The sequence below is a fragment of the Diabrotica undecimpunctata genome, chromosome 7, assembly GCF_040954645.1.
Source record: "Diabrotica undecimpunctata isolate CICGRU chromosome 7, icDiaUnde3, whole genome shotgun sequence".
Taxonomy (NCBI): Eukaryota; Metazoa; Arthropoda; class Insecta; order Coleoptera; family Chrysomelidae; genus Diabrotica; species Diabrotica undecimpunctata.
Window position 1 is genome coordinate 12,540,169 of NC_092809.1, and position 13,057 is coordinate 12,553,225.

At 35.6% G+C, this 13,057-nt stretch overlaps 1 protein-coding gene across 10 annotated transcripts in view; it reads right to left on the reverse strand.

Annotated features, from left to right (window-relative positions):
• Positions 1 to 13,057, reverse strand: part of Tlk (Tousled-like kinase) — a 475,437-nt gene that overhangs the window by 416,217 nt on the left and 46,163 nt on the right. Inside the window, exon 1 of one of the 10 annotated variants that reach the window (XM_072536706.1) lies at positions 6,869 to 7,001. The exons of 8 other annotated variants lie outside the window; for them this stretch is intronic. In XM_072536706.1, the coding sequence (XP_072392807.1) occupies positions 6,869 to 6,884 (16 nt within the window). In that variant the 5' untranslated portion in view covers positions 6,885 to 7,001. Of the gene's footprint in view, positions 1 to 6,868; positions 7,002 to 13,057 lie in introns of those variants that run through there. One more of the 10 variants, XM_072536715.1, reaches the window with a different exon arrangement.

The window sequence follows — 13,057 nt, forward strand, 5'->3', positions numbered from 1 at the left end:
CGGACGTTAAAAAAAAATATTATTCTGTCCCCTTATAAGATTAGCTGCATTTTGAATGTATCTCCAAAGTTCGTCTCGTGTATTAATTTCATTGGCATAAACTAAGGACTTCATATGTCCCCAAAAATAAAAATCTAGTGGGTTGTACTCATGACTTCTTGGCGGCCTGATTGAAAATCACTGCCTCTGCCAATCCATCGTTGAGGAAATACGTCATTAAGATGATTTCTAACAGCTAATGAAAAATGAGGTGGCGTTCCATCCCGCATAAACCACATTTTTCTTCTTACATCCAGTGACAGATCATCTAAAATATCACTAAGAGTATTTTTCAAAAAGAATAAATAAGAATCTCCATTTAAATTCGGAGGAAGAACATAAGGCCCTAGTAGTTGGTCGCCTATAATGCCACAGCAAATATTCAATTTAAACTCATGCTGAAAATGTGTAGCTTTAATAGCATGCGGGTTTTCTTCTTCCCAATAATGACTATTTCGCCAATTAAAGTAAAAGTTGCTTCGTCGGTGAACATAATATTCTTAATAAAGTGTCTGGCATTGCGATGTTTATTCAGAATACGTTGGCAAAACTGTAACCGTCGTGGAAGATCTGTTGGAAGTAAATTTTGAACAGGAGTGAAGTGATAAGGATGGAGGTTCTATTTTTTTTAGAATTCTAACAGTAGACGACTGACTTACTCCTGTTGCTGCTGATAGATGTCGTGAACTTATTTCAGGATTTTTATCTACTCGAACCAAAAGTTCATCTTCTTGATTAGGTGTGATAATGAAAAATTTTCTTGTGCGTATACGCAAATCATATCTCGCAATTTCTTCATTAGTAAAATGATTGTGACGAGGCATTTCAATCAAAAAAAGTAATGATTACTTTTAAAAAATGCAACATTACACTACACTGTCACATCAAAAATAATTTACTCTGAACAAATGACATTTACCAACAACAATTATCTGACAGTCCAAAGCATACTTTTCATAAATGAAATAATATTTGAAATCCTTTTTTAAGACTCTAAAAAAGTAATGATTACTTTTAAAAAATGCAACATTACACTACACTGTCACATCAAAAATAATTTACTCTGAACAAATGACATTTACCAACAACAATTATCTGACAGTCCAAAGCATACTTTTCATAAATGAAATAATATTTGAAATCCTTTTTTAAGACTCTAAGCAGTTCGACTGCGTTTTTATCGAAAACGGTTGAAATTATCATGTTTAAACAACAGTACCAACTTTACGTAAAAATGATGTTTACGTCATATTTTCTAATAAAAATTACTAAAAAGTTTCATCAGAAAAAGTTTATACTCAATTTGATCATTAGGAATGATCCACGTGGCGCCCTCTATGACAAAACGTAAAATTGTAAATAAAATACTATTTCTTGTCTAAGATTATGCCTCTGTGCCAATTTTGATAGCAATTTATAAATACACAGGGAAACTATTGGCAAAAAACGAAAAACAAAAATTAACTTAACACCCTGTATCTTTTTTCTCAGCAACATTTTATTAAGGCATATTTGGCCCAATAGCCATATTTTGGTCCAAATAACCTGTCCTTAGTCTATGTCCCAATAGTTATGACTCACTCTGTAATTAGTTTAATTTTAATTATTTTGCAGTCCAATGATGTTGAACGATTCCGTTAACTGTGTCAAAATTCTACTTCTTAGGTAGCACAAAATATCAGGACATATACTACAAAGTTGCGTAGCAGTGATCTGTTTGCCAACAGAGCCTGTTTTATGTTTGTTTCTTAAAGAGCACTTCTTCTTCTAGTTCCATGACAGTTATCACTGGATATCATGTTGGCTACCATATTCTCTAGCACGTCTTTATTGTCAGCAGCTCTAAATAATGATCTAGTCCATTTTCGGTACCATTATCTGAATGTTTTAAGCCATGTTGATTTTAGAACTTTAAATTATTTTGTTTATTAAATATTATCTTAAGTCTCACCTTAAGGGAGATATATTGTTTCGGAATATGCCTGCACCAATTGCATCTTTAACCGTGTTTCAAGAAGCTAGTGTCGATGCAGACTAGCCCCGGGAGACCGACAGCTTTACCCTCCGAAGCACGGTGACGGCTCGTATCATTTTTGAGAAATGAAAATGTCGTTTTTGGTGCCAAGAATCGAACTCGTGCCGTTCGAAAGCCAATATACTGAGGTATATTACCCATTTTGAAGATAAGATTTTTACGTGATCAGGTTGTAAAAAGATCTGGTCCAGGTATTCAAGGTGTTGTGGAGCAATTACTTTGAGGTCGTAGTTGTAAGTCTCCAGTGAGTGAGTAGTCTCCAGTAAAAGTCTAACATCACACTTAGTTCACTTTTCAGACGCTTTAAGTGCGAGTCTTGGAATATTGCCTTGTTCTGTAGCAAGACTATCAGCAATTTTGTACCAAGTAATTCCTTTGTGCCCTCATACCCTTAACAACGCTTGCACTTCCAAAGGATTGTGGATTTACAAGTTGTAAACTTCAGGGCACCCTTTTGTCCTGGGGTTGAGAAGTAGGACCCATTGGCGGATGAACCAAAGACTTGGACAACAGCATAAGGATGGAGAAGTACAAGTAGGGCAAACACCCCATTAAAAATCAACAGCGATAAGCCCTAGATCAATCATGGCAGTGCTCAATACTAAAATCAATTCCGAAGTAATTCCTACGATCGTATCTTCGGGGAGGACTGTTTTAAGTTCACCAAAAGATAATAAATTTAAGAGCAGAAATAATATTTGAATATTCAGAGCAAGAAAAAAGCCAGAAAAATCCACAATGCAATCCAGATGAAGAGAATACATATTGAAAGCATGGAAATAGCTTAAATAAGATGGCGAGATTCTGGAGAAACACAAGTGGAAAATCACAAGGTTGGTTAACAAGAGATCGGAGGAGCAATACTCAAAAAGAAGTTTTTAGGTTTTTCAATTAGAATCACCAAAAATTTAAGAAGTATACTTACGGTTTTGCGATTACCACCTTAGGTTCCTAAAGAAGGAGATTGCAAGCTCGAACTTAAAGCAAGTCGTGAAGATGACTCTACAAAGAAAGTCAAACGTTCAATGACGTCAAGAGAAGTAATATTAGCTACTACAAAAAATTTCCGAAAACACATGATGCCGAATATAAAAGACAAGAATGGAAAGGTAATAACAGAAGAAAACCAAATAACGGAAAGATGGAGAGAACATTTCAAAGAGCTAACTCATACAGACGTAGACAACATAGTGGAGATACAAGAAATAAATGAAGAACAAAAAGTAGAAACCCATAACAACAGAGGAACTATAAAAGGCAATTGAAAGAGTTAAATTAGGCAAAGCACCAGGCAAGGATCATATCACCCCGGAAATGATAAAATTCATGGGAATAGAGGAAGTGGACAGCATGAAAGAACTAATGAATGATATCATAAAGAGAGCAGAAATACCACAGGACTGGAAGAAAGACATTATACTACCGATACACAAAAAGGGCGACAAGAGAAACTGTAATAATTACCGAGGTATTACTATATCAAGTATTCCTGGGAAGGTATTCGCAAGAATAATAGAAACAAGAATAAAAACAAAAATAGAACGAACTATGGAAGATACACAATGTGGATTCAGGAAGGACAGAAGCACGCAAGACCACATATTCACAATAAGACAAGTAAGTGAGAAAGTAATCAATAAAAATAGGGAAATACATATATGCTTTATTGATCTGGAAAAGTCGTTTGACAGAATACAAAGAAAGGACGTATGGAGGACATTAAAGGAAAGAGGAGTTGACAGGATAACAATTGATGTAATAAAGGATATGTACAATAATAATACAAATACGGTGAGAACAACAACGAGGAATCCGAAGAATTTACTACAAGTCAAGGCATCAAACAGGGATGCGTGTTGAGCCCACTGCTGTTCTCAGTGGTACGGGATGAAACAATAAAGAAAGCCAAGAGAAGAATGAGAAACCTAACATTAGGATACTGGCAAATGAAACAGACTCAACTATCAGAGCTTCTATTTGCAGACGACATGGTTTTGATAGCAGAAAACAAAGAAGACCTACAGAACAACCTTGAAATGCTAGAAAAAGAACTGTCAAACATAAATATGAAAATAAATACAGAGAAAACAAAAACAACGATAAATTCAAATAGGAGAAAGACACACGCAATACAATTAAACGGAAAACAACTTGAACAAGTGGAACATTTTAAATACCTAGGAGTAATAATTGAATCAAACGGTAAACAAGACATGAATATAAATTTGTTGGGGAAAAAAGAAATACCGGAGAAGGTAAAAACGGCAGTCGTTAAATCAGTAGTTAGACCTAGAATCATGTATAATAGCGACTCATGGACATTGACTGGGAGACAAAAATCTCGAGTCAATGCTATGGAAATGAGGTTCCTGAGGAAAATAGCAAACAGAAAGAGGACAGACAAAATACGAAACGAAACAATCAGACAAAACCTAAAACTAGAACCAATAAACGAAAAAATAGTAGAGGGGCAACTAAGATGGTTAGGGCACGTGTGTAGAATGTCGAATGAAAGATTAACAAAACGAGTATTTGAAACGAGAGTGCAAGGGAAAAACAAACGAGGAAGACCAAGAGTTAGGTGGGTAGACGAAATCAGAAAAGAAGTTGAGAAGAAAGGATTGACATGGGAAAGTGCACGAAATTTAACACAAGACCGGAAAGCATGGAGACAACAGTGCAAAACTTAACTCAACCAGCCTTACACCTAACGGTAGAAAGGCTTAGGACTAAGTAAGTAAGTAAGAGATGTGAATTGCGATATTTATGCATGCTTCATTGATTACCATAAAGCATTTGACACAGTAAAGCACGACAAGCTGATGGAGATATTAATAAATATCGGAATAAACACCTGTTATCTAAGGGACTTTCACTGAACATTAAGAAAACAAAATGTATGATGATATCTAAGAAGGAACAGTAAATTGAAAGAATCAGTGTGAATGGTCAACCATTAGAAAAAATAAAAACATACATCTATCTTGGAACGAACGTCAATGAAAATTGGAATCATTCCCTAGAAATAAAATCTAGGATAGAGAAAGTAAGATCTGTATTTCGAAAAATGGCTAAGCTATTCAAATGCCACGATTTATCAGTACCCATAAAAATCAGGTTACTACGATGTTTTATCTTTCCTATACTGTTGTACGGAGTTGAGTCGTGGACTCTCACAGACGCTACCTGTAGGAAAATTGAAGCTTTCGAAATGTGGCTTTATCGTAGAATCCTGAAGATATCCTATACTGACCACGTTGCTAACCAGGACGTTTTATTAAGAATGCAAAAAAGGAAAAGAGTTGTTAACCACAATAAAAACAGCCAAAATTGAATACCTCGGTTACATCATGAAGAACAGCGAAAGATGGGTTGCTACAATTAACTATTCAAGGAAAAGTAGAAGGAAAACGAGGACCTGGAAGGCGAAGAATTTCCTGACTGAAAAATCTGCGTACGTGGTTCAACTCAACAACCACAAATCATTTCAGAACCGCTGAATGCAAAATACAGATTGCAATGATGTTCGCCAATATCCGGTACTACAAGAACAAAAAATTAAAAATGCCTCACTTATTATGCGAGTGCGCTGAATAAAAATTGATTAGTAAATTATGGTGAGTCCAAAAACTAGTCAAAACTTTTCTCAGATATTCCTTGGGCAAAAAACACATGGACGGAGTCATCTGCGCTTAAGGATCGAGGAGAGTAAGTCGGGGGAGCTAGTTAGACATAAATAGGAAGAAGTAGTAAGGAGCAATCCACTTCTTTAAAAAATACTTTCTCTAGAAAATCACATACATCATGGGTCGGTAACCCATCGCGCTGATATTATCTTTCTCTCAAAGGTGTCCGGTACTTATTCAAAAAATCTTTCCCCATTTAAAGATTCCTAAATTAAAACACCTGTTTTTTGGCCAGGAAATTTTTAAGAAATAGTTTAGACACTATTACAAGTGCTCACGCACGTCTCATACTACGTATAGAGAAATACCGTATCCGGAAATATACGAAAACACACTATATACATATAATATATATATTTTTGTTTCGTTTCTCTCGTTTAGTTTTTAATTCTACAAATTGTTTTTGTAAGTATGAACCCTGTTGGTTTGTTTACTTATATTCTAAAATCTTTTTTGTTTGTAGTGAACTGATGATGCTTTTAAAAATAAAAGCGAAACGTATTCGAATAAATCAATAAAGTAGTTGACGACTTTTATTTGCCAATTATTGACCGATAAAACCTCTGCTATTCAACCATTGAATATATTCCATATGTATATACATATATATATATATATATATATATATATATATATATATATATATATATATATATATATATATATATATATAATCTTGGTGAGAATAAATTATAATATATTCTCGTTCACGAATTAGTATTACAACATCATCTACCGAGTCAACGGTACAACCATAGTGAATGAACCGTTTCGTAGTAACAATGATGATTCGGAGAATTTTATAGATACCTACCTCAACGAAAAGAGTCTCTTTTATTGGCGTTGTAATGTAATAAAGCTCTTGAATACGACGTGGCATAATACAAAATATTATATTCTTATACTTATTGCGGCGTATATCGAATTGATAGGTTACAAGTGAAATCGGCGAAACATTGAGGTAGGCCTACACATTTGACTTGACGTTTCACAATGTAGTTATTAACGATCGCGGTGCTTTGAAAACAAACAATATTATTAAACGATTTCACCATGTCGGTGCGATTTACTCGATTGTTATAGTAATAGGAAAATAGGTATAACTCACCTAGAAAATACAGCATCTTCCGCCAAGGCCAGATGGTAAAACGTATGTTTTCCCCATAAAAATGGCACTATAACCTTATTTTGATACCGTAACTTACACTTAACTAAAGTCTAATATTTATTAATCTGACCACACATAAAAATATGAACAAGGACACCACAAACGGAGTAAAGCACGGTAACTTTCCACACTTACAGCACAGCTGAGATGCGACGTTGCCGATTTGAAGGTGGGAAAATCTTTGATCGGGATGACGATGACGCTTTGAATAATGTTTGGGAGTGCGCTTCTAGGAGGGTTGTTCTCTTATTCGAGTTCAGAGTGGAAATAGTTACAGGGAGAGGTCGAAGAATTCGATGTTTTTGATGGGTAGTAACTTCAATTGGCATAAAAGACTTATTATTAGCTAATATGATTCCGGATTGTTTTTCTTTTTCAGTTAATTTTAATAACCTCATTCATACACTTATGTTCATAGACATAAAACAGAAATATACAACTATTTACAAATATATTATAGCGAAGAGATCAAAACCTACCAAAAAGGATTATTTACTATGTTTAATGACAATTAAACGAAATTTTAATTGAAAACACGTTTATTTCTATGTTTCCATTTCCACTTCGAAAATCGGAGAACGATATTAGAAGCATAATTGACTTCCAGGAGAAATGGTGATTCATTACATTAAAGATAGTAAATAATAATAAAATACCACAAGAAAATAGTACCAGAACAAAAAGAAGGTCTGTAATTAATCTTAATCAAAAATTTAATAGAATTTCATTAAAATTATTTTAATTAAGGTAACAGAGTCTTAAAGGTCATTAATAGGTGACATAGGAATTGATAGAAAGCTCTAGAAAAATGCAAAGTCATACTGAACAAAAGAAACAACAACAACACACCATGGTTCAGAAAAGAAATAAAAGAGAAATGTAAAGAGAAACGAGAGGCCAACACGAAGTACAAAACATCAAATATTCCAGAATCCCGAGACACCTATTAAATAAAATTAAAATATTTTACGTTTCAAATAAACATTCATTGAGATCGCTGAGAAGTTTTTGCCGGCAAGATAATTGCAACACTCTTTCTCACTTCTACGTCGAATTTGAAAGTTTTCTGTTTTGTTCCTTTTCATGGAAAATGTGTAGCAGTTTAATCAGTTTAATGGTTCAGTTGCAGTTTAAGTGAGGTTCCAGAAGGTGAGGAACAAGAATCGTTGTTTCCATCCTCGTTTTGTTTCTCTCTGGTTGTCGTCCCAGGCTTTTTAGCAGTTTGGAGATGAATTTGTTCGTGTTCAGAGATTTCCCATCCAGTTCTACCCCCAGAAATTTTAATAGATCCAGTTCCCGACCCCATACATAATGCAGAATGAAATTTAGTGAAATTTAAGGTAACTTTTTGTGTTAAATTTTAAAGTCAAAATAGACATTTTTTAAAAACAATAATTGCTTTCATTATTTAAACTTTACTTGTAATAATTTTTGATTTGCCACAGTTTATAGCCTAGTGACATTTGTAAGTTTTTGCAGCATTTCCCGAGTTTGTAAAACGATAATGACATGTAAGTTTTGTTTGTTATTTTGGTATAAATCTCTGTAACTATTAATATAGTGTTTTTTATGCCATCTGTATTTTTGTAACTGTTTGTGGTGACACAACAATAAATGTTTGATTTATTTCTCTGAACTATTTTGACTTTTTATTTTAGGAAAGTCTCCTAACCATTTTTGTATTTCTAATAATTATTTCAATAGTTACAACTAGTTGTTGTAATCGTTATAATTTGGCATCTCCAAACGGCGTCCGTTTTAAATTGCTAGAGGTCCTCCCTGTTGTTTTTTTTGTCCGTTTGTTCCAAGAGACTTATGTAAGAACCCCCTTTGTTTCATTTTTGTAGTTGTCAAAATCCAACCCCATTGCCATTCAACTTATCCACGACCCAGCTCTCCAAACAAACCCTGAGTGCCGTTTGCACATTTTCGTTTATTTTGCTTGCCCTATATCTACCCCAATAACTTTTGTCCCAACTTTCAACCCCCATAATTATACCCTATGTGGTAGGAAAAATATTACGTTGCAATACAAGAAGGAAGAAGAAGGAATTGATGTATACATAACGCTTTACTTTACCCATTTTACAGGATTACAGATTACAACTAGAGCGGCTCTAGGCGTGACACACTGCGACCTTTACAGATCTATACTGCTTCCCTTTGTCATTTAAAGCTCCTCATCCAGCCGTATTCTCTTAATGAGCCTCTACAGCCTGGAGAGAGATCCTTTCTGATACTGTTGGTTTTTTCTCTTCGAGTTCTAGATACCTCAGTCTTGTGAGACATTCACACTGACATGAGACGTGCAGAGCGGTTTTTTCTTCTTCTAGATAGAGCCGCCGAGTATCCTCTTCGGTTAAGTCCGTACAACTTAAATGCTTATTGTGCCTACAGTATGCATTTAGCAGCCTCACTATCCCCCTTTCGATTGTGAGTCAGTCTTCCTCCTTTTCCTTGATCCTTGTCAGGGCGTGGAGACACTCTAACTATTGTTATCTACATTGGCTGCGATACTGTGCCATAAGGACGGCTTCATGTAGGGATTTTCCCACCAGAGTCTTCATTTGATGTGTCCATCATGTTGGAGATCTTCCTCTTGGTCTTAGGCCTTCTACCTATCCTTCTACTACCAATAGTTCCATAGTCCCAATTCTTTTAGTTATGAGTAAATTAGATATACTCGGTTTACTTTTTTTAACCTGTCTTTTAAATGAAGCTCTTCCAGAATTGACAGGTTAATTCTGTGTTCTGTCTAGGGCACGCGTATAGAATTCTTCTGTAGACCCACATTTCGAAGGCTTTTCTACCAATTTTTTTGAGTGTCCATGTTTTAGCTGCGTATACAGCAATGCGAAAAATAAGTGCATTGGCTAATCTGAGCTAAGTATTCTTTGTTCAGTCTTTACATATTTTAATTAATTTAGTTGTAGCGGTTCAGGTTATTGCTAGTTTACGCTTGATTTCTGAGAAGTAATTGCCATTGTGGCGTATCAGGGAGCCCAAGTATACAAATATGTCTGTCTACGATCATTATTTTGGTTTTTCTGGTATTGATCTGAAGTCGGAATTTTTAGTTTATTCGGCTTAGCCCATCGGTGATGGTGAGGTAATCATTTCGACTTCATTCATGCTAGTATATATAAGTGTGTCATCTGTGTATCGCAGATTACTCATTTTTCTGCCTTCTATTCGTCTAGTACCTATATAGCAATATAGGTACTAGACGAATAGAAGGCAGAAAAATGCCTATATAGCAAAACTCGGTACGGTCATACAGACCACTAAGCATATCTGCTGAAGGATAAACAACTCAGCGTATTGCCAATATGCGTATCAACCAGGAAAGTCAACAGCTTTGGGAGGATATTTTGCGTCGTCCTGGGTTTCTCTTTCCTTGTATCTTCCCTTGCATAATTAACCTAAGTAATACGTACTTCTCGCCCCTCATTATATGACCCAGATATTGAGTCTTTCTAATTTTAACAGTTTTTATGACTTCACATTCTTTCTTCATACTTTGTAACACCTCTATATTAGTTACTTTTTCAGTCCACGATATTCTGTGGATTCTCCTGTAGCACCACATCTCAAAGGAGTTTAATTTTTTTATTTCAGACTGTTTTATTGCCCACGCTTCCATGTTGTATAGTAAAGTAGAAAAAACGTAACAACGTAGCATTCTTGTGCGGATCTCTAGATTAAGGTTACGGTTGCAAAGGAAGTTCTTCAATTTTATGAACGTGTTTCTTGCCATTTCTATTTTAGATCTGATTTCTTTTGTTTGATCTCCATCTTCGGTTAGCCACGTTCCTAAATATTTATATGTTGTTACTCTTTCGATCGTTGTATTATTGATGATCAGGTTATCTACATTTTGTGGTTTTTTTGAGAATATCATTGATTTCGTTTTCTTGAGATTCATTTGCAGTCCGTACCTTTCACATGCATTGTACACATGTTGTATTATGTACTGTAGATCTTCCATGTCACTTGCAAATATGACCGCATCGTCCGCATATCTAATATTATTAATGCTATTTCCGTTGACCAAAATACCTTCCACAATATCCAATAAAGCTTTTTGAAATATCACTTCACTGTAGACGTTGAATAAGAGTGGTGAAAGTATGCACCCTTGTCGAACTCCTCTATGTATACTTACTTCCTCTGTCAGTTCTCCTTCGACTCTTATTCTTGCTTTCTGATTTTGATACAGATTCGATATAATTTGTAGATCTCTACTATCTATGTTTTTGGTCTTAAGAATACTTAAAAGCTTTTCATGTTGAACTCTGTCAAAAGCTTTTTTAAAATCTATAAAGCAAGCATATATGTCCTGATTCATATCCAGACATTGTTGTGTCAGAACATTGACTCCGAATAATGCTTCTCTAGTTCCTAGACCCTTTCTAAAACCCATCTGTCACAAATGGATTTTTTGAAAACATCTACCAAAACCATAAGATGGAAGTCAAGACAACTTACGAAACCTATAGACATCTACATGTGCCAAGGGCCATTGTAGCCTTCTGTATGTGTGAATTCCACGTCAGTTTCTGGTCAAATGTTACATTTAAGTACTTGACCTGACTTACAAATGGAATCTCCACTCCCTTGAACACGGAGGGATGTAATCCTTGTAGTCCCCTTAAACCTTAAGCTTTACACCAGTTATCTACCTCTCGCAGAGCGATTTGCGTTTGTTCTGAGACTGTCTTGGCAAACTACTACTGTTGCCCTTTGATTACTAGTGCCAGTTCATCCGCGTAACCCAGGCAGTAAAACCCATCTTTGGACAGTTTTGTTTAGAGGTCACTACTAATGTTGGCACATCAGTGGAAATAATACCTCTTCCTGTGGGCAACTACCTCCTATCCTCTCCTTGACAATGACTTCGTTTAACGTGAACAGGATGGTCATATTCCAGGCATATATGAAGGTAGAGATCTGTTAGCGCTTCCATTGTTACACGCTCCTTCCACGTCTAGAACACTCGTTACCGCTATTTCTTTGTCCTTCAATGACTTTCAGAGCAGTCTACTGAGATCATCCAGCGCCAAAGCTGTTGACTTTCCTGGTTGATACGCATATTGGCAATACGCTGAGTTGTTTATCCTTCAGCAGATATGCTTAGTGGTCTGTATGACCGTACCGAGTTTTGCTATATAGGCATTTTTCTGCCTTCTATTCGTCTAGCAAAAAGTAAGTTGCCTTCACAAAAACTTCAAAAAGTGTACCTCAAATATCCAAAAGCTTTGTTTTTCAATAAAGGTTCCTAATAAAATGGTGAAATAAAAAAACTTATTAATTAGCCCCTATATTTGATATTACTGATACGAAAACTCTCCATTACTATGGGAAATTTGCGAAATGTCGGCATCTCCGCATTAAGCTATTTTGTCATTTTGTTTGTTCCGCTTCGTTCCGACAAGGATCGTACGAACAATAATGTAATCGACCCAGCTGTTACGTGCAGCGCCAATCGGCACGATACGATTAAAATCCCGCTGCTGCTTTACTCTCCACTCATTCCTGCCGCTTACTCGCCCGCTGCCTGCTTGCTTGATGCTCTATCGCTGGCTGGCTGAATGATACCGCCACCGCCAACACCGGTCGTCCGCAGGACTCGGCTTTAGGTTTGTCCTCGGCCTCGACGCTGAATTGTGACCCTGGTAAGTCCTGGTCGAAGGATTGCTCTTCGGTTTTGGCCGGTGGGATCCGACAAAATCTTTGCTGATGCGTTTAAGATAAATCAATTAAGCAGATTAGGAATTATGTAGACATTCTAGTCAAAATAGCTTAGAGAAGGACGTATTAATTAATTTTCACAGAATTAGTCTTTAAAATGTTCTGAAAAATTATAAAATTGCGTGATTCCTGTAATACATTAGTTTTAATTTGTATGAGATTTACATTGTTAATATAAAATATCCAGGAAACATCAGTTTTTTGAAAACTAATCAAGTACCAAGTAAAGGGTGTTTTTTTAGAGGTATAGAACTTTGAAATAGAATAAAACAAAGATAATTTTTATAAATTTACATGAAATTGACTTTATTCGAAAGATAATCTTTTGACATCATAATTTAAATATGATTTCTGGTATATGACCGTCATGGCTGGCTC